The 27,040-nt window shown below is 47.2% G+C and overlaps 2 protein-coding genes across 5 annotated transcripts; one reads left to right on the top strand and one right to left on the bottom strand.

Moving 5' to 3' along the window:
• On the bottom strand, positions 1-15,090 carry LOC106575573 (chloride intracellular channel protein 4). Of its 3 annotated transcripts, none has more exons than XM_045699060.1 (6): positions 14,784-15,090; positions 2,828-2,937; positions 2,526-2,651; positions 2,323-2,429; positions 1,891-2,072; positions 1-1,012 (listed from the first exon to the last, which is right to left on the bottom strand). In XM_045699060.1, the coding sequence occupies exons 2-6, from the start codon at positions 2,881-2,883 to the stop codon at positions 851-853; spliced, it is 633 nt and encodes a 210-aa protein (XP_045555016.1). In that variant the 5' UTR covers positions 2,884-2,937; positions 14,784-15,090; the 3' UTR covers positions 1-850. The 3 variants fall into 3 exon arrangements, with proteins under 3 accessions (XP_045555016.1, XP_014007634.2, XP_014007637.1); XM_014152159.2 differs by lacking the exon at positions 14,784-15,090 and adding an exon at positions 9,034-12,463; XM_014152162.2 differs by lacking the exon at positions 14,784-15,090 and adding an exon at positions 5,320-5,754.
• LOC106575574 (calcipressin-1) lies at positions 14,205-26,577 on the top strand. Of its 2 annotated transcripts, none has more exons than XM_014152163.2 (4): positions 14,205-14,650; positions 23,951-24,124; positions 24,561-24,720; positions 24,919-26,577. In XM_014152163.2, exons 1-4 carry the CDS (start codon positions 14,528-14,530, stop codon positions 25,107-25,109), a joined length of 648 nt encoding a protein of 215 aa, XP_014007638.1. In that variant the 5' UTR covers positions 14,205-14,527; the 3' UTR covers positions 25,110-26,577. The 2 variants fall into 2 exon arrangements, with proteins under 2 accessions (XP_014007638.1, XP_014007639.1); XM_014152164.2 differs by lacking the exon at positions 14,205-14,650 and adding an exon at positions 21,859-22,512.
• Positions 26,578-27,040: the final 463 nt, after the last annotated feature.

The following is a 27,040-nucleotide window of genomic DNA, read 5'->3' as shown; positions in this document are numbered from 1 at the left end:
TCACTGTTCTGAAATCAGTTTAATAAAGTCTCCTCTGGTGAGGATTATAAGGCGAGTACACAGGGTTGTGTCAGTATTTGTTTGGTGCATGGAGAGATACAGTACACACTTCCGCCACAATCAAAATGGCTTCCGATTCAACCTGCATGTTCAGGAAGGCCCAAACAGGTGAGCTTCTCAACAGAAAGCCCCACCCACAATCATGTTATGGTCAATAGAATTCGATATAAATGGTATTACAGCAGATTTGCTTTTACAAAACGTACAAATAGAAAAGTCAGACCTTGACATCAAAATGCTTTTTACTATTGATTATTATTCACCCATAGATAGCCAAAATAAGACGGGGGAGAAACTAAAGAAAAGTGAATTTATAAAGTATATGTATGTTAATTTTTAGATATAGGTTAATACTGTGGTCAAGGCCAAAGTGTTGCATATTCATATAAGTATGGCGTGTCTTCGTGTGCTCTGCTATTCCTCTAAGACACAGAGGTTATAACAGTCTAATGAATGCTTATGGCTGCTTTAGGACAGTTTTACAATGTTGCAGTATTAGTAGATAGTACTATACGTTGTTAGAGCTCGTACTCTAGGTTTATAACCGTGTCTGTGTCTTCAATGACACCATATACCTGTATTATAGTGCACCGCAGAGGGCTTTGGCCAAAAGGACTGGATGTGAAATGGATGCAGACCTCACTGTCTAGTGGTCTAACATTCACAGCAGCCATGACACTACATATGAGTGCCGTGCAACCCAACCGGTGAGTGCACAAAGACACACACACGCACACACACACACAATTTGGGATTGGGCCTTCTCAGTCTCTCCCTCCTCCCCCTCTCTCTATTTGATTCGTTTGGCCACATCTATGTAGGCAAATTCGATTTCGCGCTCAACAGGACAGGTGTTAGTAAACTCTTCCCTCTTGTAGGCGTGGTTCAGATAGCGCCACACCCCCGCCATCTCCACCGGGATCTCAAAGCCACGGTACTTCCTGGCCACCACCTGGGACAGGACCGAGACACAGGTGATGTCATGAAACAGACCAGGAAGTAGCCTAAACATGGGAATTACTTTGAGAGAAACAAATCACAACTCATATGGATCAGTGATAGAGGTCAGTGTTGATGTGGGAATTTAGAGGATATAAGTCATTAAAGTAGTTCCTTTATAATGTGTAGTCTAGGCAGCAGTACTTTATAATGTGTAGTCTGGGCAGCAGTACCTTTATAATGTGTAGTCTGGGTAGCAGTACCTTTATAATGTGTAGTCTGGGCAGCAGTACCTTCATAATGTGTAGTCTGGGCAGCAGTACCTTTATAATGTGTAGTCTGGGCAGCAGTACCTTTATAATGTGTAGTCTGAGCAGAAGTACCTTTATAATGTGTAGTCTGAGCAGCAGTACCTTTATAATGTGTAGTCTGGGAAGCAGTACCTTTATAATGTGTCGTCTGGGCAGCAGTACCTTTATCATGTGTAGTCTGGGTAGCAGTACCTTTATAATGTGTAGTCTGGGCAGCAGTACCCTTATAAGGTGTAGTCTGGGCAGCAGTACCTTTATAATGTGTAGTCTGGGCAGCAGTACCCTTATAAGGTGTAGTCTGGGCAGCAGTACCTTTATAATGTGTAGTCTGGGCAGCAGTACCTTTATCATGTGTAGTCTGGGCAGCAGTACCTTATAATGTGTAGTCTGGGCAGCAGTACCTTTATAATGTGTGGTCTGGGCAGCAGTACCTTATAATGTGTAGTCTGAGCAGCAGTACCTTTATAATGTGTAGTCTGGGCAGCAGTACCTTTATAATGTGTAGTCTGAGCAGCAGTACCTTTATAATGTGTAGTCTGGGCAGCAGTACCTTTATAATGTGTTGTCTGGGCAGCAGTACCTTTATAATGTGTAGTTTGGGCAGCAGGTTGCAGTCTGCCAGTGTGAGGTCAGGTCCATCCAGGAAGCAGCGTGTGGACTCCTGAGGGTCTTCTGTGCTGTTGGCATTGATCTCTTCCGGCAGGGGGGTCCTCAGGAATTCATCCAGCCGCCTCAGAGACTTCAACAGGGCCTTCTCCAGGCCTACACACACACACACACACACACACACACACACACACACACACACACACACACACACACACACACACACACACACACACACACACACACACACACGGTATACAGTGAGTGAACACAGACAGACATTGTAATCACAGTCAGAGACACACAGGCTGCAGTGTAAAAACACGCAAACACACAGTAAACACAAGCAGTACACACAAACATGCATGCACGCACACACAAACACACACGCAAACACAAGCCTTACCATCGTTGGTATCTTTGCGGGGGTTCTTGATGTAGGCAGAGAACTTGGAGAACACATCTATACCTGCGGTGTTTGACTCTGGGTGTTTAGTCGCCAACTTGGGGTACCTGAGAAAGATATATCAGACATCAGGATTGGTCAGTTGAATCCAGGAAGTGGTAGTTTGATTGACAGGCAATAGACAGGAAGTGGTGGGTGATTACCGTGGTGGCGTGAGTTTTTCCTCAAGGAACTCTTCTATCTTGTTGACGTCGACCTTCACCTCCCCGTTAAACGTGACGAACGGAGGGTTGGTCCCCGGGGCCAGGTCCTGCAGGTCCGCTGGTTTCCTGGGTAACACATTATTACAGGGTTCTTACAGGGTTCCTGTGTCAGTGTCCCCACATAAACATCATCCAGCATTAATGGCTGAATGTCTTTAGAAAGTATGTCAAATCCAGTTGATCTTGATATAGAACACAATTGATTGGTTGATAGATGTATTGGCCGATGGGATGATCCATACCTTTTGAGGTCGACTGTGGTGACGTTGAAAATAACTCCCTTCAGCCACAGGATCATGAAGAGGCGCTGGGAGAACGGACAGTTCCCGATGCTCTCACCATCACTGCCAGCCTTAGTAGGAGACACACAAAAGGTTCAGTCCAACTCATACACACACAGCTGAAATACATACAGTACACACAACAGGCCCCAATCACAAATGCCCTGGTCATTATTCCCTGTCTGGTAAAACACACTACCACAACACGTTGAATCGGCCCTGACGATCTCTTGCCACTAGAGGTCCTCAACAAACCTGAGAGGTCATCAACAACACTAGCACCACCAGCAGCACCAGCAGCAGCAACAACAGGACCACCAGCACCATCAGCAGTAACAACAACAGCAACACCACCATCAGCACCAGCAGCAGCAGCAACAACAACAGCAGCAACAACAGTACCACCAGCAGCAGCAGCAGCAGCAACAACAGTACCACCACCAGCACCAGCAGCAACAACAACAGCACCACCACCAGCAGCAGCAGCAACAACAACAGCAGCAGCAACAACAGTACCACCACCAGCAGCAGCAACAACAGTACCACCACCAGCACCAGCAGCAACAACAACAGCACCACCACCATCAGCACCAGCAGCAGCAGCAACAGCAGCAGCAACAACAGTACCACCACCAGCAGCAGCAACAACAGTACCACCACCAGCACCAGCAGCAACAACAACAGTACCACTACCAGCACCAGCAACAACAGTACCATCACCAGCAGCAGCAACAACAGTACCACCAGCAGCAACAACAACAGTATCACCACCAACAACAACAGTACCACCAACAGCAACAACAACAGTACCACCAGCAGCAACAACAACAGTACCACCACCAGCAGCAACAACAACAACAGTACCACCACCACCAGCAGCAGCAACAACAGCACCACCAGCAGCAACAACAACAACAGTACCACCACCACCAGCAGCAGCAACAACAGCACCACCAGCAGCAACAACAACAACAGTACCACCACCACCAGCAGCAGCAACAACAGCACCACCAGCAGCAACAACAACAACAGTACCACCACCACCAGCAGCAGCAACAACAGCACCACCAGCAGAAACAACAACAACAGTACCACCACCACCAGCAGCAGCAACAACAGCACCACCAGCAGCAACAACAACAACAGTACCACCACCACCAGCAGAAACAACAACAACAGTACCACCAGCAGAAACAACAACAACAGTACCACCACCACCAGCAGCAGCAACAACAGCACCACCAGCAGCAACAACAACAACAGTACCACCACCACCAGCAGAAACAACAACAACAGTACCACCAGCAGAAACAACAACAACAGTACCACCACCAGCAGCAGCAACAACAGTACCACCACCAGCAACAACAACAGTATCACCACCAACAACAACAGTACCACCAACAGCAACAACAGCACCATCAGCAGCAACAACAACAGTACCACCACCAGCAGCAGCAACAACAGTACCACCACCAACAGGAGCAGCAACAACAGTACCACCACCAGCAACAACAGTAACACCAACAGCAACAACAGCACCATCAGCAGCAACAACATCAGTACCACCACCAGCAGCAGCAACAACAACAGTACCACCACCAACAGGAGCAGCAACAACAGTACCACCACCAGCAACAACAGTAACACCAACAGCAACAACAGCACCACCAGCAGCAACAACAACAGTACCACACCAGCAGCAACAACAGCAGTACCACCACCACCAGCAACAACAACAGTTCCACCAGCAGCAACAACAACAGTTCCACCAGCAGCAACAACAACAGTACCACCAACAGCAACAACAACAGCACCACCAGCAGCAGCAACAACAACAGTACCACTACCAGCACCAGCAACAACAGTACCACCACCAGCACCAGCAACAACAGTACCACCACCAGCACCAGCAACAACAGTACCACCAGCAGCAGCACCAGCAACAACAGTACTCCCAGCAGCACCAGCAACAACAGTACTCCCAGCAGCACCAGCAACAACAGTACCACCAGCAGCACCAGCAACAACAGTACCACCAGCAGCACCAGCAACAACAGTACCAGCACCAGCAGCATCAACAACAACAGCCACAACAACAGCACCACCACCACCAGCAACAACAGCAGCACCACCAGCAGCAGCAGAAACAACAACAGTACCACCACCAGCACCAGCAACAACAACAGCACCACCACCAGCAGCACCAGCAACAACAGTCCCACCAGCAGCAGCACCAGCAGCAGCAACAACAACAGCCACAACAACAGCACCACCACCAGCAACAACAGTACCACCATCAGCAGCACCAGCAACAACAGCACCACCACCAGCAGCACCAGCAACAACAGCACCACCACCAGCAGCACCAGCAACAACAGTACCAGCAGCAACAACAACAACAACAGCACCAGCAGCATCCAATTCCTCCATACTTCAAGCTCAACTCTTACCTTGACAAACAGCTCGATAGTTGGGAACCCCAGCTTTTTGGCTGCTATGTCAAACCAGGCCATGGTGACAACACAAGTCAAGGTATCAGTTTATGGACTCATAACCTAGAGGTCCAAAGACACAGCTCGATTCGTAAATCAATCTGCCTCCAATCAGTCAGGTTCTGTCAGCGAAACTTGTGAAAGTTACTGTCTCTGTCTGGGCTGGCTGAGACCGGACCGGGTCTTAGGGTTCTGTAGCTGTGGGTGTCCATGATTGGGGTGGTAAGATCGAGGAGAGGTGGGTTTAGATATGCAGAGCAGGACAGTGAGACGTTTTGCACAGCACACTCCCTCTTTGTTAGCCACACACGGCTAGCATAATAGACACACTGTTTGGGCGTTTTCCCTGTCTGGTGGGGCGTCTTTCATTTACTTTGATAGATTGTAGTTCTGATGTGTTGATTTCAGCTACAGGTACTGACGCAATGAATTAATAATAGCCCATGACAAACAGAGAACAGCGTGTAAACTTGTTTAGATACGTAATCAGGTCCATGTGTCCCTCTACAATCATTTCTTCCTGATGCAAAATGTTCAGTTTATGATTCCAGTAAAATGATCTCATTCACTGCCCTAGTAACCTACAATGCAGAAACTCAGCCTCTTTTGGTGCACCAGGATACGTTTTTATCAATCCTCAAACAACAGCAACAATAGGCCCCAACTGACTGACCCAGAGTCTGTGGGTATGGTGTCAGTGTAGGCTGGCGGAACAGTGTGAGGTCTGTTCTGGGGTCAGTGTGTGGGAGTTTATGGAATCCTCAGGCCTGTTCTGACCCTGATGGAAAAGGGCAATGTGTTTCTCACACACACACACACGCACACTCACACGCACACGCACACGCACGCGCGTGCACACACACACACACACACACACACACACACACACACACACACACACACACTGATAACGTACTCCTCGTAGGCAACCAACCATACTGTGCATGCATATCATAGAAGTACCTCATTGGGTAGAAAGGTGTCAACAACATAAAGAGGATCGTTTGATCATGTATATTTCTACTGAGATCATTACAAACCCAACCAACCAACACACTTCAACTCCGACCCCAAAACTCATGGCAATAGGTGACCATTCAGGTGTGCTGTGTGACTTTGTTACCATAGTGACAACAACAGCGGACCAATAAGTCAAATATCTGCATGTGTGTTGGCGGAGTGAGCCCTGTCACCCCCTCTTGTCCCCAGCTTGTCCCCAGACACCCAGTCAGCTCCAAACCAGCAGGCCTGATAATCAGCTTATTGAGAGAGAGAGAGAGAGAGAGAGAGAGAGAGAGAGAGAGAGAGAGAGAGAGAGAGAGAGAGAGAGAGAGAGAGAGAATGCAAAAATAATTTCGTCCATGTTTTCCTTGAGTCTCTAACTCCGGTGAAAGCCACAGTTGGAGCTTGCTCCTGCCTCCTGCCTCCCCTGACCTTGTCCATGGAACATACCTACAGTTGCTCTCACACCAAGAGCAAGACAAAGGCGTCTATTGTATTATGTGAGCAGGCGCCCCGGGAGAACAGGCCAGGATATTAGGACATTTTCCCCCAGGCTTAATCCTTCAACTGGGCACCTTCATCAAACACTGGAATGTGCCTTTGTTGTGTTGGTCACGTCCTGGGCCCATGGCATGCAGCCCTCCAGACCTACAACGCCATAACAATATGACCATTTTTAGCAGGAGGTTTTATCTAGGCGACTGACGGTTAGCACACATATTATGTAGCACATGTGGGAGTCAAATCCACAGCCATGGGGTTGTTATAGAGAGCCACACTCCAACCAATTGAGCCAAAGGAGGTACCATGTCAGGTAACTTTTTAATACAGGCTTTTTACAGACAACTGACCAGAAATGCATGGCTCAAAGCAATACAGTCGCGGCTGGAATGGAGCATAATGATGTAGTGCCTCAATGTAGTACTCTCCACCTAGTTCTCAAAGCACTTTACATTGATAGTGGGCCACAGGTGATGCTAGGGCAGCCATTTTGCACCAGAACACTCACCAACAACACTACTAGAATGCCCCTCACACACAGGCACGCATGGGACAATGGGGCCGTCAAGACTGTGTGTGTGTGTGTGTGTGTGTGTGTGTGTGTGTGTGTGTGTGTGTGTGTGTGTGTGTGTGTGTGTGTGTGTGTGTGTGTGTGTGTGTGTGTGTGTGTGTGTGTGTGTGTGTGTCTCCGTGTAACTGTGTGTGTGCGTGTGTGTGTGTGCGTCTGTGCGTGTGTGTGTGCAATCAGGTAAAGAGGGTAGAATTACAGTAGGATATCACTCTCTTAATGGGATGAGATAAGGAGATCACAGTGGGATCACAGGCAACCCAGCGACATGACTCCCACATGCCAACACAATCACACACAACCCCAACAAAACGCCTCACATGCAATCATAACACAGGGAATATTACACAACATGCCTCACACCCAAACCGTAAGTAGGCTTGATGTTTCCTTAGCAACAGATTTTCAAAATGGCGGTGTGTTTTTGAATAATACTTTGCTGGCCAGACACACAAACCGTCTTCTTTCCTTACTACACCACCTCTGACCTGCAGGGCCAAACAGTGTCTTTATTACAACGTAAATTAAGTTACCTGCTAACTTCTCCCTTACAGTATATTTTCCAGGCCCAGATCTGAAGCTAAGCCAGTATCTCAGTATGTTGCTATGTCGCTACACTCGGTGGTAAAGAAGAACAGGCCACAGAAAGTAGGCTAATGATAACAACGGCCTCTCCCTCTCAACGACTCCCAACAGGCGGCCATTTCAAGTTGTCAAATCGCATTACTTTAAACCAGTCAGAGGAGAATCAACCACAACAACAGAACAATGTCTGGGGCTTTGACCGGACAGTGTCTGAGTTAGCCTTTCTGACCAACTGAACATGACCAGAGACCAGACACTAATATAATTAGCCACTAAGTAGCTAAGATAAGCTAGAAGGTGGGCTAGGGCTAGTGGCTGGCATGGGTTTTCCTATGATGCTAGCTAGCACACTACATATAGCCCCATTTGTAATCTATAGAACAGGATGACAGGAAAGTTCCATTGCGAGCTAAGTAGATAATTCTCGAGGATTCCGAAACACTGATTTGATTACCAGATGAGAGGGAGACTGATAGAGAGAGAGAAAGAAGGAAGAGAGATTGTCCCTTATTAAAGCTCTTCTAAGAGAAGGGGTGGGTCTGTATTGTTGTGACATGTGACAGATACATCTTGTAGCCGTTACCTGAATAGAAGCTACACTTGACTTTAAACACATGCTAAACTATATCCTGCCACAAGTGGAGTTGCCAATACACGGAGACAATGGCAGAGAGATCTATACATCTTAGACCACACCCCTCAGTGTTCTTCAGCCCTGGTCCTGAGCACCCACAGGATGTGCAGGGTAACACACCTGATTCAGGTAATCAGCTGATCGATACAGCCTGTAGCTCTACAGGACCAGGGAGCACTTGGGTCTGTTCAGGAAGATGCAACATAACAGAACTTTCAGATATAAATTCACTGTGTACGACACAGGGTGTATTGTAGATAGAACACATGTGATTGCCTGTCGTCTAAAAAAGGGAATTGTGTCAGCTTTATTCGTCACATGTCTATCTGCAACGTTCTTAACGTCATAGCTAACCCATAGTTAACCCTTGGTGCTACTGTACCTTGACATAGAGGGAGATCTCGTACTCCTGGGGGTCTGGACTGTCCCTGTCTTCCCCGTGAGGAGTTGGGCTCTGCAGCCTCACAGACTTCTCCTCCCCCTGCGCCTCCTTCTCTTTCTTCACCTCTATCTTCACCTCTGTCCTCTGGTGCATGAACGTGGGCACCTCGTCCATGACCACCACCTTCTTCTTCTTTTTCTTCACTGGCTCCTCTCTCCTCTTCGGGGAAAGTACCTCCTCTTTGAGCACCGACTTCAGCTCCTTTATCCAGTCCTCCCTCCTCCCGGGGGTCTGCGCTTCCTCTGGGGACAACTTCTTAATCCCGTCCTCCTTCCGCTCAGGGGTCTGCGCCTCCTCTGGGGACAACTTCTTAATCCAGTCCTCCCTCCACCCAGGGGTCTGCGCCTCCTCTGGGGCCTTCTTGATCCAGTCATCGCTCCTTCTGCGGGTCTGCACCTCCTCTGGGGCCGCTTTCTTGGCCCAGTCCTCCCTCCTCCAGGGGGTCTGTGCCTCCTCTGGGGCCCCCTTCTTGTTCCAGTCGTTGCTCCCTCTGCGGGTCTGCGTCTCCTCTGGGGCCCCCTTCTTGTTCCAGTCGTTGCTCCCTCTGCGGGTCTGCGCCTCCTTTGGGGCCGCTTTCTTGTTCCAGTCATTGCTCCCTCTGCGGGTCTGCACCTCCTCTGGGGCCCCCTTCTTGTTCCAGTCATTGCTCCCTCTGCGGGTCTGCACCTCCTCTGGGGCCCCCTTCTTGTTCCAGTCGTTGCTCCCTCTGCGGGTCTGCACCTCCTCTGGGGCCCCCTTCTTGTTCCAGTCGTTGCTCCCTCTGCGGGTCTGCACCTCCTCTGGGGCCCCCTTCTTGATCCAGTCGTTGCTCCCTCTGCGGGTCTGCACCTCCTCTGGGGCCCCCTTCTTGATCCAGTCGTTGCTCCCTCTGCGGGTCTGCACCTCCTCTGGGGCCCCCTTCTTGATCCAGTCGTTGCTCCCTCTGCGGGGTGTCACCCTATCTCTTTTTACTGTTGCCTCCTCTTTCATTTCTCCTTGTCTCAGCCTTGTGGGAGATAGCAGCATCTCATTCAGCAATTGTCGTTTCACCTCCTCTGTTCCAGGGAACCCATTCTCTATCCTGGCTTTACGACCTTTGACCCCTAGCTCCACCTCTTCTTTCTTCTCTTTCCTTCTTTCCTTCGCTGTGTATTCCTTCCCAAACTTTACTGGCTCATCCTTAGTGGCAGGCACTGGCTGTTCTACTCTCTTGCTGCCTCCCTCTAATGCAGATTTAGACTCATCCTCAATGAGATCTTCTGGCTCTTCCGCCATCTCAATCGCTCCCTCTGATTGTGAGTCTAGATTATCGTTAATGTTTGTCACTGGCAGTTCCTCCAACTCACCCCCTCCCTCTGCTCCTCCCGTCCCTATCTCTGAGACCGGGACCGGATTATCCATCTCTTCAGCCCCTCCCACCTCTGCAGCTCCGGGCTCATCCAGAATGACCTCTCCTGGCTGTTCTTTCTCCATGTCTCCTCCCTCCTCAAGCTCGAAAGCCTCCTCGACATGCTCTAAATCCTTGTCGTCGTCCTCCTGTGTAGCTCCTGCTGAACCCTTGAGTATCTGTACCTGTGGCTGAGCTACAACTTTGCCTTCTTTCTTTTCCCCTTCTTCTCTGGCAGCATTATCAGGCTCCAAAGCCTTTTCCGTCTGTTCCTCCATACCGCCACCTCTTCTCTCTTCCTCTGCTATGTCTACATTATCCTCCTTCTTTTGCTCCACCTCTACTTTGCTGCCTCCTGTGTCCATCCCCACCACCGCATTATCCCCGACCTGTTGTGGCTCTTCCCTCTCCCCACCACCTCCCTCCACTGCCCTATCACTGTCACCCTCTTCCACCTGTAGCTGCTGTTCTGTCTGTTGTAAACCTCCCTCCTCTTTAGCGCCGTTCTCACCCTCCTGACTCTCATTGGGCTGAATCAGTGGCTGTGCCTTGCTCTTGCTCCCTCCCTCTACCTCAACAGGTGGAGTGACAACCTCCTGTGGCTGTTGAGCCGTGGTTGCCTGACTCTTGACGACTCCAAGCTCTATGAACTTCTTGGTAACGAACAACGGGGGCTGGTGCTCTGTCGCTTGATGCCCCTCCTCTTTTTTCTCTAAAACTGCTTTAGTTGTCTCTCCCTGTTCCTCTGTAATAGGGCTTTTAACCTCCTCCTCTTTTTTCTCTGTACTCTTCTCACTTCCCTGCTGGTTCTCATCCCTCTCTTCTTGTGAAACCTGTCGATTTTTTGCCAATTTATTGTTACTTTCCTCGCTCTCTCCTTCATTGTCATTGGCTGACTGATGTTTAGGCTCCTCTTCCTGTCCTTCCTCCTGCCGTGTCTCTCTGACCTCATCACTAGTGGACACAGTTTGACAGTCGTCAGTCACTTGACTCCTGCTTTCATCACTCACTCTCGCCATGCCATCATCATTAGTCTCCTGGCTGATGGGCATCTCTGCGTCCTGACCGCCACTCTGCTCTCCCTTCGCTAACTCATCTGTAGTGGATGTGGTTTCTGGCTTTCGACTCTCTGTACACAGCTCTTCTTTACTCGCCACCTCATCATTAGTAGACAGGACTGGCGGTTCTGTTGTCATCAAACCGACATCGTCCTCTGTCTTCTCTGTCTCATCAACAGGCAAAACGATTTGTGCCTTTTCTGCCTCTGGAGATGTCTCCTCGTCTTTCCTCTCTACCTCATCATTAATGGACTCAGTTTCAGGTAAACTAGGTGATGGTGGGGGGAGAGGAGGTTCTCTCTCCTCTATTTCTCTCTCTTTGTCCGCCCCTGCTGACTCCTCTCTCTCAGCGGACTTCTCTTCTTCAACAGCCTCTACAGATTTCTCCTGCTCCTCTTCAATTACAACAACTGGCACGGTCCGCTCCCCCTCCCCTTTATCTCCCTCTCTCTTTTCCTGTAAACCAACCTCCTCTTCAATCCCCCTCTCCCCCTCCTCTCCCTCCTTTCCTCCGCTCCCGCTAGCTTGCATCGTCACTTCGAAATGATCAGCTGCACCTTCCCCCTCACCTGCCATTCCAATGTCCTCCATGTCCTCGCCCACCTCCTCCCCCAGTTCTAACACCTCCTCTGCTAGTTCTACATCCTCCTCCTCCTCTTCATCTCGTTGCCTCTGTCTGTCCGGGTCGGTACAGGTTCCTATAGGGCTGTGGATGATGGCTTCATTGGAGAGGTCCGGGCTGAGGCCATTAGGTTCAGACTGAGCCATGATTACTGGAAGACCAACACACACTGGGAAGGAGTGTGTTCAAGGTTCCAACGAGTATGTGTCCGGGAGTTCAAGCCAAGTTTGAGAAAGTTGGATAAGTTTGTGTTTGTAGGTTCCACGGACGCACACACAGCTTCTAGTTGTCGCTGCCTGGGGCTCCAATCTGTAATTAGTGCCTGTGTACAGTTGGTCAAAGTACAATCTCTTCCCCCCCCTCTCTCTCTCTCTCTCTCTTTCTCTCCTCTCTCTCTCCTTCTCCAAAGGATTAGGCTGAGTTTCAGAAGTTGATCCCCACATGACCAGCCTGCTTCATTTAAATCAGCCCAGAGCCTATATCCCCCCAGTCCAGCCCAGCCCAGCCTAGCTCCAGAGCCTATATCCCCCCAGCCCAGCCTAGCTCCAGAGCCTATATCCCCCATCCCAGCCCAGCCCAGCCCAGCCCAGCTCCAGAGCCTATATCCCCCCAGCCCAGCCCAGCCTAGCTCCAGAGCCTATATCCCCCCAGCCCAGCCCAGCTCCAGAGCCTATATCCCCCCAGCCCAGCCCAGCTCCAGAGCCTATATCCCCCCAGCCCAGCCCAGCTCCAGAGCCTATATCCCCCCAGCCCAGCCCAGCTCCAGAGCCTATATCCCCCCAGCCCAGCTCCAGAGCCTATATTCCCCCAGCCCAGCCCAGCCCAGCTCCAGAGCCTATATCCCCCCAGCCCAGCCCAGCTCCAGAGCCTATATCCCCCCAGCCCAGCTCCAGAGCCTATATCCCCCCAGCCCAGCCCAGCTCAGCTCCAGTGCCTATATCCCACCAGCCCAGCCCAGCTCCAGAGCCTATATCCCCCAGCCCAGCCCAGCTACAGAGCCTATATCCCCCCAGCCCAGCTCCAGAGCCTATATCCTCCCAGCCCAGCTCCAGAGCCTATACCCCCACAACCATGCCTAGCCCAGCATAGCCCCAGTATCCCACATCCCTCCCCATACCCCAGGTCCCTCTACTCCACTCCAACCCCCATCCATTCAACCACTTCCCTAACAATCTCCTCCTCCCAATGGCTGCCTCCATACATGCCTGAACCCCCCCCCCATCCTAAAGCACATCCAACCTGCCACACTTTCCCCAACCCCAAACCATCTTTAACCCCCTTTCTGACCCCTTTGCAGTTTTCAGTTCTCCTTTAACATAACTCATAGGCTGAGCCTCTGCTGAGGTCAGGGAGGATGCCCTGAGTTAGCTTTTCAGTAAACCACAGTTGTCCTAGTACAATCCCTTATCCTCTTTCAGGCTTTAGGCAGAGTAGACCTATAAAACCACTGTCTGACAGTCAGAGGTAGACCTACAGGCAGAGGCATTGGAAGGTAAAGGATTGCATTGTTGACCAAATGTATTTATTCACACAAGAGAATTTTGGTACAAAAGATTGAATAACCTTAGTAATTATTTATCTTTTTCATTTCATTCTTCGATCTGAACATATTGATGATGCTTCCATCATACTCTTCAAATAAAGAGTCAAATCATCTACTGCTGACTGTAGGCCTTGCATAATATCTGTCTTATTACGTTTTTCAACATTAGAGGGCAGTATTGCTTTGTCTATAATGGTATTAAATATGATAAAATAGCAGGTTATTTACATATAAATAAATGGACTTCACTTCAGTAGACATAAGTATGGCATTTGCAAGGCAAAATGACGGTGTCCTAAAACTCGACACTGACAGTGACAGCTAATGTGCCATCACCTTCAGAGCGTTCCAGTATTTTGCAATGGGGGCAAAGCGCTGCGTAGACATCACTGATCTAAAACAGATTGTACGAGTCAAACTCGTTATCATGTCATCTCTTGGACAATCCAGAATTGCAGTGATCAGTGAAGCTGCGTTGCGACAGTTCTAAACCGGAAAAGCGCATCAGCTGTTTTCCGTCCCCTTGACGTCATCTCCTTTATTCGATGGGCCACCAGCTCTATAACAGTACTTTCAGTTTTTAGTGTAACATGCATTTTGAATGTAATTTACTGAGAAATATTTGGCCATAAAACAACATAGCTACATTAGTTATTTAACTTTTGATCATTAGTTAATGACGAATCTAAGGAGCTTGCGATGAGATAGTCGCGAAGCGCTTCTGCTAGCTAGCTAGCTGAAAGCTAACGGAAGAACACAGTATATTTAGCTACAGTGACTGCTAGGTCCGAACTGCAAGTTGAAACAACTAACCTTGCGAGACTAGAACAAGTACGGTCCGCAAGATGCAGAAATCAGAGAAGAACGATGGTGCTGAGGCAACGGTCGATGTGCAGTTTACCGACCTACCCAACGCCCTTATCGCATGCAAAGTAACTGAAGATGTTTTCAATGACCAAACTCTGAAGGTAAGGATGTGTGTTATGGTGGATCAAAGTATTCAACCAAAGCAAGCTTGCATTACATTACAATGGTTCCCTACTATACAACTTAAACCTATTTGTGTGTGTGTGTGTGTGGCGCGCGTGCATGCGTACATACTCATGTTCAATCCAAAGATAGTATTACATTCCACTCCTCCAAAGAATTGGCGTCTTTCTAAAGATGAGTCTTAGGCTCCTAGTTGTGTAGTTCCAATCCACCACTCACACCCTCATCACACACATGGAAATGGTTCCCTTCCATCCCCTGCCTGATTCCATAGGGGTTGGAACAGTTCCATCAGCAAGAACATTACTCGATTTTCCCCCATAACAAGACCAAAATAAAGGAAGCGTGGAAAAACAGATTCTGTCCTAACTGGGCCAGAATCTCAGAGCTTAGCCAAGGACAGATGGACACAGGCAGAGGTCCTAAGAGTGTTTATTTTACTGCTTCCTTTCCTTGTCTTCTTTCCTTCATGACCACTTAGGTAGCCAATAAGTGAAAGTGATATGGCACAGACATGTCTAGTCATCTCTGCTCCTCTCACTGATCTGTTGTCAGGGGTTTTGGCTGAGGAGGCTGTGACCTCTTTGTCAGTCAAATGAAGGCCACTGGAAGTAGACTATGTGATAACACACTGTAATCGGAACAATGGAAAAGTGTGTGTGCTCTAACTAGGCCTGATGTCATTCAGGAGATCCTCCTGAACAACAGCAGGGAGAGAATTGGCAAGCAGGGGCCCTATTCAGTCAAAACCGTTTCTGGACTTTGAGGATATAGCCTAAATCATAAACAAAGATTGGTATCTTTGGTAAATGAATATCTGGTACACACACCCATTATCTCAGTCTCTGATAACATCTATCCTTCCTGAGGTCAGGTGAATTAGTTTTTGCTTTGGAAATCTGACTAATGTATTTTTCAGTGTACACAACATTCTTCCGCTCTGTGTAGGCTAATCTTTGATTCAGAGAGAGTTTCCATTGGAGCTGGCAGGAAGGAAGGAACAGGAAAGACAGCAGTCATAAGCAGGAAGAGAGGAGGTTAAAAAGGGGAGAAATTAGAGACTTTGTTCTTTGTAGTATTCCCACATCCAAAGACTAGGCCCTATGCCTTGCAATTTGTTTAAAGAAAATAGAATAAATCCACACACTAGGGCTGTCCTGATAAAAACATTTTATATTGGTTGACCGAAAGTCATCCGTTCTGCATATAGTTGATTTTATTAAAACAAATAGGGTGTCTATATATCGAGGGGAGAAAAGCAGGTAAAAAAAATCTGAATTTTTAAACGTATTTTTCCATATAGACATACTCTATTTGTTTTTAATAAAATCAACTATATGCATTGAGCTTGTCTGATGCTTTAAGCTCCCTGTTTGATGAGAATAAGACGCAGATGACTCAAGAGGGAGCCAGAGATCAAGATAACCAGAAGAAAAAACCTTAACCTGACCCAACCATCCTCCTGAAGTTGCTGGTAATAGGCTACACGAGGAGTCCGCAACCTTTCTCATGAGCAATGCCAAATTATCTTACAATTTCTACCGATTTTTGCATGCTAGTTATGGTTTTCAAATGCACTTTTTCATGGAACAGTTTCATTTAATTTAGAATAACATCTTCGTATCTCAAAATCATTGTCATGTGGTTAATCAAAATTCAATCCAAATCTAAATAAAAATTATACAAACTTAAAATGCAACTTCTATTGCCATTGCAACTATATACAAATAGTCTACATAAAGCCAACAAATAAAACATTGCAGCCTGCAGGTAAAAAAGATCCTGATAAAATAAATATCCTATAAATCACATTGGCTATGCATGGCCTGTCTGCAACGAACTTGAAACATTGTATCAACTATTAACTTGGGTCTGGCCCAGCTCACACTAGCAAACTTGCAACATTGTATAACATATTCTGGGCCCTCAGTTTCCTGTGCCAGTGAGCTCAGGACAGACACAGCTGTAGGCTATTTGCGCAATGGATAAGAAGTAATCAGGTAGGTCTATTTTATGACGTTTCCACTGGATAAGAGCATGACATTTTTCCCTTTCACGCTGAGTTGTTATCGAAAGGGAGAGAGCTGTAAAGATTTTTCAAATACACAACAGGTCAAAAGTTTTAGAAACACCTACTCATTCAAGGGTTTTTCTTTATTTTTACTATTTTCTACATTGTAGAATAATAGTGAAGACATCAAAACTATGAAATACCACATATGGAATAATGTAGTAACCAAATCAAAATAGCCACCCATTGCCTTGATGATAGCTTTGCACACTTTTGGCATTCTCTCAACCAGCTTCAGCTGGAATGCTTTTCCAACAGTCTTTAAGTTCTCACATATGCTGAGCACTTGTTGGCTGCTTTTCCTTCACTCTGCGGTCCGACTCATCCCAAACCATCTCAATTTGGTTGAGGTCGGGCGATTATGGAGGCCAGGTCATCTGATGCAGCACTCCATCACTCTCCTTCTTGGTAAAATAGCCCTTACACAGCCTGGATGTGTGTTGGGTCATTGTTCTGTTGAAAAACTAATTATAGTCCCACTAAGCCCAAACCAGATGAGATGGCATATCGCTGCAGAATGCTGTGGTAGCCACTCTGGTTAAGTGTGCCTTGAATTCCTAAATAAATCACAGACAGTGTCACCAGCAAAGCACCCCCACACTGCGTCTCACAAAGACACGGCGGTTGGAACCCAAAATCTCCAATTTGGACTCCAGACTTCCACTGGTCTAATGTCTATTGCTCATGTTTCTTGGCCCAAACAAGGCTCATCTTCATATTGGTGTCCTTTAGTAGTGGTTTCTTTGCAGCAATTCAACCATGAAGGCCTGATTCACACAGTCTCCTCTGAACAGTTGATGTTGAGATGTGTCTGTTAGTTGACCAGCATTGGACTAGTAACCGAAAGTTAGCAAGATCGAATCCCTGAGCTGACAAGGTAAAAATCTGTCATTCTGCCCCCGAAGAAGGCAGTTAACCCACTGTTCCTAGGTCGTCATTGAAAATAAGATTTTTTTTTCTTAACTGACTTGCCTAGTTAAATAAAGATAAAATAAAAATGAAGCATTTATTTGGGCTGCAATTTCTGAGGCTGGTAACTCTAATAAACTTATCCTTTGCAGCAGAGGTAACTCAGGGTCTTCCTTTCCTGTGGCGGTCCTCATGAGAGCCAGTTTCATCATAGCACCTGATGGTTTTTGCGACTGCACAAATTTTCCATATTGACTGAACTTTGTCTTAAAGTAATGATTGACTGTCATTTCTCTTTGCTTATTTGAGCTGTTTTTGCCATAATATGGACTTGGTCTTTTACCATACAGGGTTATCTTCTGTATACCACCCCTACCTTGTCACAACACAACTGATTGGCTCAAACGCATTAAGAAAGAAAGAAATTCCACAAATTAACTTTTAAGAAGACCTCATGAAGCTGGTTGAGAGAATGCCAAGAGTGTGCAAAGCTGTCATCAAGGCATAGGGTGGCTATTTGAAAAATCTCAAATATAAAATAGATTTGTTTAACACTTTTTTGGTTACTACATGATTCTATATGTGTTATTTCATAGTTTTGATGTCTTCACTATTATTCTACAATGTAGAAAATAGTAAAAATAAAGAAAAACCCTTGAATGAGTAGGTGTTCTAAAACTTTCGACCGGTAGTGTACATTGAGGAACTATTGTCATTCTCAGTGAATGTAAAAACAGACTTTGTTTGCTTACTGTTTTAGGTGAAGAAAACATTACTTTGAGAAGATGCACAGCTCATTAGTGGTGGTGCATTAAGCCAATCAGAAATACAATCAGATCCCCAAATGGGCACATTTATATGCCTACATTTGCACATAGGCCAGGTAGCATATAGGCCTACTTCAATCCATAATCAGGTGCGCGTCCTTACTCAACATTAACAGGAGCGCTCCAAACAAAGGAGAAAAGGAAAAAGTTGGCCTCGGTCGACCGTCAGCCCTACCACACACTGTTGCTTTGTTAATGACAACTAAGTGTCAACTCACCATGGGTCTACTACAGACTACTATGGGCCATACAAACAGTACTGTTGTGAGTAACGGCAAACAGAAGTCAATGCTGTATGGAATTTACACATTGTTTAACATAGAGGCCTAGCTGGTGTGGTGACATTGGTGAATAGTGTCGGATTCAGCTGAAATGTATTTTCCTACTGATGGCCTCTTCCATGGAAGGAAGGGGGCAGAAACAGTGAGACAGGTGCTCCAGCTAGAACAGCTGGTCAAGCCACACATTCTCTCTCTCTCTCTCTCTCTCTCTCTCTCTCTCGCACACACAGATCAATGATTGAATAATACATTGGGCTTAGAAGGAAGTGAAACAGGGTAAAGGTCATAAAAACTTGACTGTTTGGAATAAAAGTGTTTTTCTTTTCAGATGGTCACGTCCTTTAAGGAGCTTTGAGTCAGCTGAGAGATCATGTGACGGAATATTCCGCTGTGTGCATCAACACTGTGTTCTCCTTTAGGAATGTTTGACAAAGACACAACGTTTCCATCCAATTCAGATATTCATCTAGTTTTAAGACCCGTCCCTGCCCTTAATCAGGTAAACTGTCCTGTCCAAATCAAAATGGCTTCCCTCCTGCAGTAAGGGTCACACATTATTACAACAGGACATTTTAATACAGGTCACCACCAGGGACTGGCCACACACGTGACACCCCAGAGGTTACCTAATGGAAACTGACCTGTACTGTCTTACTGTACTCACTGAGGGATTTGCGTGGTAGAGATATTTGATTCATAAAGCCTCAGGCCTGGAGAGAGAACAGAGCAGGTAGTGTGTGTGTTCTTGCACGCTAGTAGCAGACTGCAGCTGGTAGGCTTAAAGCTACATGATGTAACTTTTTGGGGGCAATTCGATCTGCCATTCTCATTGAATGCAAGTCTAAGAAGCGGTATATCTGTTCTATGTGTGCTATTTCTATTCTTCCCGTTCTTAAGTTTTGTTTTTGCTTCTTTTACTTTCAGTTTTGTACACCAGCTTCAAACAGCTGAAAATACAATATTTTTGGTTATAGAAAATATGTTTCACAGCGGTTTAGATGGTACAATGATTCTCTACACTTGTTTTGTCACAAACTGAAATTAGGCGAACAATTTAGAATTTTAGCAACCAGGAAATGGTGGAGAGATTTCTGCATATTGCACCTTTAAGTACTCTGCCTGAGTACAACCTCTGTGCACTTGTCTCTCTCTCTACGATGTGCGGGTGGGACAGAATCTCTTTGTTGTCTAGTCTTTGATGTGAAGGTGTGGGAGCGTGCATGCGTCTGTGCTGTCTGGTTTCCGGTGCTCTTCATAACTATCAGTGACACTTTGGTCTTTCCTGCTGTTTCTGCCACTCAGATCAGACAATGGTGGAGTGTTCTAGAATATACAACCAGTTCTGAGGTTCCACCTGTCACTGTCTGAGGTCACGCTCTGTTGTTCTAGGTTCTGTCTTCTAGCCGACTGGTTTGTCAATCACAGCAAACAGCTAGTATGATTTGTTACTCACTACCTTTTATGTAGCAGCAGCTGGAGACAACATGCAGAATACAAGTAGTGTTGTCCAAAAGTGTCAGTCGAGGGTCCAGACACAATAACCCTATACTGTTAACTTGCATGTAGGCCTGTGGGTGTAGTGTTGAGAAAATGGATGTGTAGGCTAGTTTTAAAGTTTGTGGGTGTTGTATGGAAACGTGCCTCCCCTCCTCTTCCTCCCTGCAGAGCAGCTGAGGTTTAATGTGACTGTTTGTGTTTGTTGTTGTTAACCATCTCCAGACCTCTGTCCCACCGAGTGTGTGTGTGTGTGTGTGTGTGACGGTGTACGTGTGTGTTAACCATCTCCAGACCTTTGTCCTACCCTGTTAGTTAGTCTCACACACACCCACACTATCTCTTTCAGAGCCACTTTGCATAACACTCATTGTGGGTGGGGGGGTGTGGGGGGGGGGGCTCTCAGCCCTGCATTGTTTCCGTCCTCTCTGTTTTGGTTTCATATTCCTATTTTCCATTCCCTCACTGGAACATTTGCTTTCTAACACACACAAACACACACAGATTGTCACTTCACTACTAACACACAACAAGTGTATTCTATGTTTAGCACATACATTATAGACACATGCTTAGCCTTTACTTTAGTCTCTCTCTCTCATCCATTTTTCCTCTCACAGCACCTCAGTGCTATTAATACCACTCTCATAAAAGCTTCTGTGTTATCAAGCCTCCAGCCGCATACTTTCCATAAGAACCAGTTCTCCTTCATCTCTCTCTCTTCTTCCCTTACTCTCCACACAGACCTCTGTTTTTCTCTCTCCCTTTCTCTCATGTACTCTGTGCTTCTGTCACCTCTCTCTTTTAGTCCATCTCTCTCTCTCTGTCTCTCTCTCTCGTGTCTGTGTCTCTCTCTCGTGTCTGTCTCTCTCTCTCTCGTCTCTCTCTCTCTCCTCGTGTCTGTGTTTCTCTCTCTCTCTCTCTCTCTCTCTCTCCTCGTGTCTGTGTCTCTCTCTCGTCTCTCTCTCGTCTCTCTCTCGTCTCTCTCTCGTCTCTCTCTCGTCTCTCTCTCGTTTCTCTCTCATCTCTCTCTCGTCTCTCTCTCATCTCTCTCTCGTCTGTGTCTCTCTGTAGTGAAGCTCTCGGGCGTATTTATACCCAGAATGACGTGTGTTTTACACGACTGACGCTCAGCAGGCCAGAGTCAAGTGCCCCGATAAGCTGATTCAGTGTGTGTGGTTTTATTGTGTCAGAGTCATGGACCCAGTTTCTGATTTGCACATATTTTCCATTCACAACTAAGCAACAGATTTGTCATATATTTTGTGTTTTCTGTGTGAGTGAGAGAGACAAGAGTGAAGAGATTAACACTTCAGTCTGCTAAGGATTGATTTTGTTATTTTCCAGTCCTCTGTCTCTCTCTCTGTCTCACTGCCTTTCGAATTAGTCAGCAAAGGAGAGCGGGAGGGACCATGTCTGAGGGGGGGATGGAGGGAGGGAGGGAGGGAGGGAGGGAGGGAGGGAAGAAAGGAAGGACACACCCCCTGTGTCAGCGGGTTGGCTGGGAGTGAATGAACCATGGAACGAAGGAAGAGAAGAGAGAGAGGGAGGGGCTGTGGTGTACGTCAGTCGTTGTGACTCTCATATAAGTGGCTGCAGAGGCAGAGAGGGCTAGAGACCAGACAGACAGAAAGAAGGCTGCATTATATGAGACTTTTACAAATGCAGCCCCTAGTCTCGTTGGAATGTTCTATAGCCTAGACGGAGGACTGCTTTCAGCTGTCGTGTAGCTGCCTGTCTCTGTCCTGCAGACCTCACTGCCAAGGGTGGAACCTGAGAGCTATCGCTAACGTTGCTAACTCTGGATCTGGGCTAGCTGCTCAGTAGCTAACTGGTTCCGGCTTGGACGTCACTGGACATTTTTCTTTTGGTTCTTCATTTGGCCAGGACTGCAGGCTTTTGCAGCTCTCTTAGTGTGGTGTGGACTGTACAAACAGAGAGAGATAGAGAAGAGAAAAGGGGAATTTGAAGAGGGGAATAGAAGAGGAGGAAGTAAGGGAAACGGGAAAAATAAGTTTTTTTTTGTTGTTGTGGGAACGAGATCTTCCTCAACCCTCACGCTGGGGAAGGCGGCGCAACCCCCCCACACCTGTCATCTTCATCCCTCCTCACAAACTCTGACCTCCCGCATTATCAGGTGGAAAGGCCTCTGCCTCCCTGCCCTTCCCATCATGCACCTCAAGACCACCAAGTGTAACGCCTTCTGCCTGGTTGCCTCGGTGACCAGCCAGGAAGTGTTTGACAGGCCTGAGTCCCGGGTAAGAAGGCTTTATATGTCGCCTCTGATCTGTCTCCTAAACTGATCTAAGGTCAGATTCTGTAGCCTTTGAGGTCTATTTCCCAGTGGTTGTAATGGTTAGGTAATCTGTTCCTAGATCTGTGCTTGGCTGCAGCTTGTGATCCATTCTCACTGAACTAATCGTTCCAAACTGCTTTAGACCAATGAGATGCAGCAGTCCTCATGGTCTGAGCTGAGCTCCTATCAGACCGCTGTCACACTGGGTCTTTCTTTAGCGACGGACCCCGACGCTCACCAAGGCCAGGCACGCACAAGTTGAGCAGGGTTGCCATGACAACCGGGCAGTGTTCCTCATTTTAAGGGGACAGTTTAGTCAAGCATTTTGCAGCAGCTATTTTTAGAAGGGCGGGGGCGGGTAACGTTAGCCCTGAAAGACTGAAGATATGAAACGAGGTTGGTGACAGTGTTTTCAGGAAAGGTACTTACAGTACAAGTCTTCATACACTTGATTAATTTGCCTTTCAAATCACAATGCATTTGGCCTTTATAGGGTTTGGTTTTATTGTCATTGTGCCTGGACTGGTCTTGGGTTTTTCAACAAAAAAATGACCCCTTTTTCTCCCCAATTTTGTGGCATCCAATTGTCCCATCGCTGCAACTCCTGTACGGACTCAGGAGAGGCGAAGGTCGAGAGCCGTGCGTCCTCCGAAACACGACCCAACCAAGCCACACTGCTTCTTGACACAATGCCCACTTAACCCGGAAGCACCGATGTGTCGGAGAAAACACAGCCCGGCCCGCCACAGGAGTCGCTAGAGAGCGATGGGACAAGGACATCCCTGTCAGCCAAACCCTCCCCTAACCTAGATGACGCTGGGCCAATTGTGCGCCGCCTCATGGGTCTCCCAGTCGCCGCCGGCTGCAGCACAGCCTGGGATCAAACCCGGGTCTGTAGCATTGCGATGCAGTGTCCTAGACCGCTGAGCCCCTTGGTCTTGGGCTTTTTGTTGGTCTTCTCTCCCACTGCTGGTTCTCTCCCTGGCCACAGTCCCATAACTGTAGTTAATGTTAGTTAGACTATTATTATCTGTGGGATCATGGTGACTGAGCAGTTTTGAGAAGCATAGCCTATTTCTGGGTAAACAGACGATTATGTATTTAATGTATTACATCATCCCATTACTAATGCTGTGTGGCAACACCACTATCCAACTCACTTGTACTGTACCTTCTCTCTCACCCTCTCTCTCTTTCTCTCGCCCTCTCTTTCTCTCTTGCCCTCTCACCCTCTCTCTCTCTCTCTCTCTCACCCCCTCTCCTCTCACCCTTTCTCTCTCTCTCACCCCCTCTCTCTCTCTCACCCTCTCTCTCACCCTCTCTCTTTCTCTCTCACCCTCTCTCTTTCTCTCTCACCCTCTTTCTTTCTCTCTCGCCCTCTCTCTTCTCTCCTCCTATAGGCCAGTTTTGAGTCTATGTTCCGCTCCTTCGACCCGGACGTAAACTTCCAGTTCTTTAAGAGTTTCCGGCGTGTGAGAATCAACTTCAGCGATGCACTGGCCGCCGCTGAGGCGCGGCTCCGACTGCACAAGAGCGACTTCAACGGCAAAGAGATGCGCCTCTACTTCGCACAGGTAGAGACACGACTTCTGTACATCACCCAATGCCCCCATACTTTCAGTAACTTGGATCTTTTGGTAGTGGAAATATGCTATACATTACAAATAATAGCTCCCGAGTGGCGCTGCATCACATCGCTAGAGGTGTCACTACAGACCCGGGTTCGATCCCAGGCTGTATCGCCGTGATCGGGAGTCCCATAGGGCGGCGCACAATTGGCCCAGCGTCGTCCGGGTTAGAGGAGGGTTTGGCCGGGGGGGCTTTACAAGTAGGCCGTCATTGTAAATAAGAATTTGTTCTTAACTGACTTGCCTAGTTAAATAAAGGTTATATTTTTTTATAAAAAAACATGTTCATCACTATTTGGTTTAGCTAGCAGCAGTGTTGGCACTGATTGATTCCATTGATCTACATTGAGCCTCTCGTGTCTCGCCCCCGTCTGCCCTGCAGTCCGTCCTCATAGGCAGTCCCCGCCTGGAGCCCCCCAAACCAGACAAACAGTTCCTGATCTCCCCCCCAGCCTCGCCACCGGTGGGGTGGCAGCAGGCCCCGGACGCCGTGCCCGTCATCAACTACGACCTTCTCTGTGCCATCTCCAAACTAGGGCCAGGTACAACACACACACACACACACACACACACACACACTTGCTACAATGAGAATGGGAACCTAAAATTAGAATTTGTTAAAATTAGAATTGATTTTAATTCAATGTGATGGAATTACAGTAGCTGTCCTTTGTATTGCCATCAGTTTGATTGTGTCCAGTCCTACAGTGTTAACGGTCCTCTCTCCAACTCTAAATTAGGTGAGAAGTACGAGCTGCACACCGGCACCCCCACCACCCCCAGCGTAGTGGTCCACGTGTGTGAGAATGAGCAGGACAGCTCGGGGGGCGAAGACGACACAGAAGGAAGCACCAGCAGCAGCAACCGCCCCCCTCGCCCCAAAATCATCCAGACACGGCGTCCGGACATCACCCCCGGCGTCATGCAGTGAGCGGCAGAGAGAGGGGGCGCTCTAACATCCACAAAGCATGTCTCCCACATCTGCCTCTCAGAAGTCAATGACAACCTGGCCCTGGGAGGATGCTGTTGGGACATGTAATACATACTCTCTAACACTAGGGGGAGTCGCCTCTCAAAGCCCTGCCTTTTCATGGAGAAAGAGAGCGAAGAGAGAGAAAGAAAGGAAAAGAGAGCGAGAGACATTCATCTCTTATCATTTCACATTTAATTTCTCTTTCGTCCTCCATTTGGAACAATATTAGACACTTGAGGAAAGTGAAGTAGATAGAGAAGCAAGGGATGGTTTGAATATTTTTGCTGTAAAAAAAAATGTTTTACTTCCTCATTTGCTTTGGAATCGTTGTATATGTTCATGGTCAGGCATGGTAGTGTGTGAGAGAGAGAGAGGTAGTCCTCTCTAGAGAGACACAGGGGATCAACTTTCTTTGGATTCATTGTGACTTGTAATTCAGGACCCCGTAACAAACCCTGTCTATAGACTCATTACTGGATCCATCATTTTCCTGTCTGTAAGATGTGTGCGCATGCTGCAGTGGAGGCTGGCTCATAGTAATGGCTGAAACGGCGCGAATGGAATGGCGTCAAACTATTTTGATGTATTTGATACCATTCCACCTATTGCGCTCCAGTCATTACCACGAGCCCGTCCTCCCAATTAAGGTGCCACCAATCTCCTGTGGAATGCTGCCATCACTAGCTCAGCGATTTACCAAGTTTCACTCATCGAGGAGTACAAATGACATTCTATTTGATGACATCACAACAGACCTAATTATTATTCATGAATATTCTAATTCCTAATGGTCCATGCCTAACATTTGTAAACAGAACACTTCAGAGTTACTTTCTTAGCAAATGAACCTGTCAAGGAGTGAATTCTATGAAAGGGACTTATTGTTCAATATGTCTCCAATAATGACTCATCTGCTTCCATAGCATTGAGATGTTACTGTATGTTAATACAAGCTCCCCTCCTAGTTCATCCTCCTTTGACAGAAATGTCTGCCATATCACGCTGATCACACGGGGCAGGGATGACTGCCTGCATGGGTCTTCATAGCTTACTGTACATTTTTGCTGCACATCTTCCTGGCCAGTATGGCTTGTCTCACTTGACTTACACCGCTATTTTGGGGCCGACTGGGGGCCATTAGGGCTCTGAACTGCAGTTACTATAGGAGGGTTGGTTGTGTGCGCTGCTGTCAGAGAGAGAGGGGGGGGTTCATAGGTTGTAGTGGGAGGCTTGTGTAGATGCACTGTGAAATGTTTAATGCATGCGCCATCACAGCACATCTGGAATGAAGTTATCCACCCCAGCGGTTTGGAGTTGCATTAGTCATTTAGCTACTTTTGTACTCTGAACTATTGAGATTCATTATTATACTTTCAATAATAATCTAGTGAGTTATCATGTAATAAAGACTTCACCGCTAAAGTCATGTGAATGTGTGGTTTGTTTTAATTATGTGGTGCTTTATTTTCATCAAATGTTCAACATAGGCAAGTACTGTCTGGAGCCACTTCACATTCTGGCCATTTGGTGGCACTTTGCTGCCTCCCTATGGTGACAGATGGATGTGCACCCTTTCAAACTATCACCTTTACAAGTTTGTTTTGTCACAGGCACAAAAGTACAGTGAAATGCATAACTTGTAAGCTCTACCCAACAGTGGTGCTCAATATCAAGAAAAACATCAGAAAGAGGAAGCTATATAAACAGGGTCACTGCCAATACCAAATGTACAATGTGCAGGGAACCGAGCCATGTACACTAAGCCACTAAGACTTCTCAATTGTCTAATAATACATTTGATTAAGTGCTTTTCACTTAACGGAGATAATCAGCAAGTAAAAAAAATAAAAACGTATAAAATAAGTACCAAAAGTACAGTAACCATACAG

The sequence above is a fragment of the Salmo salar genome, chromosome ssa17 (genome assembly GCF_905237065.1).
Source record: "Salmo salar chromosome ssa17, Ssal_v3.1, whole genome shotgun sequence".
NCBI classification, from domain to species: Eukaryota; Metazoa; Chordata; class Actinopteri; order Salmoniformes; family Salmonidae; genus Salmo; species Salmo salar.
Note: the sequence above shows the minus strand (reverse complement) of the source record. Positions and strands in the feature narration are given on the sequence as shown.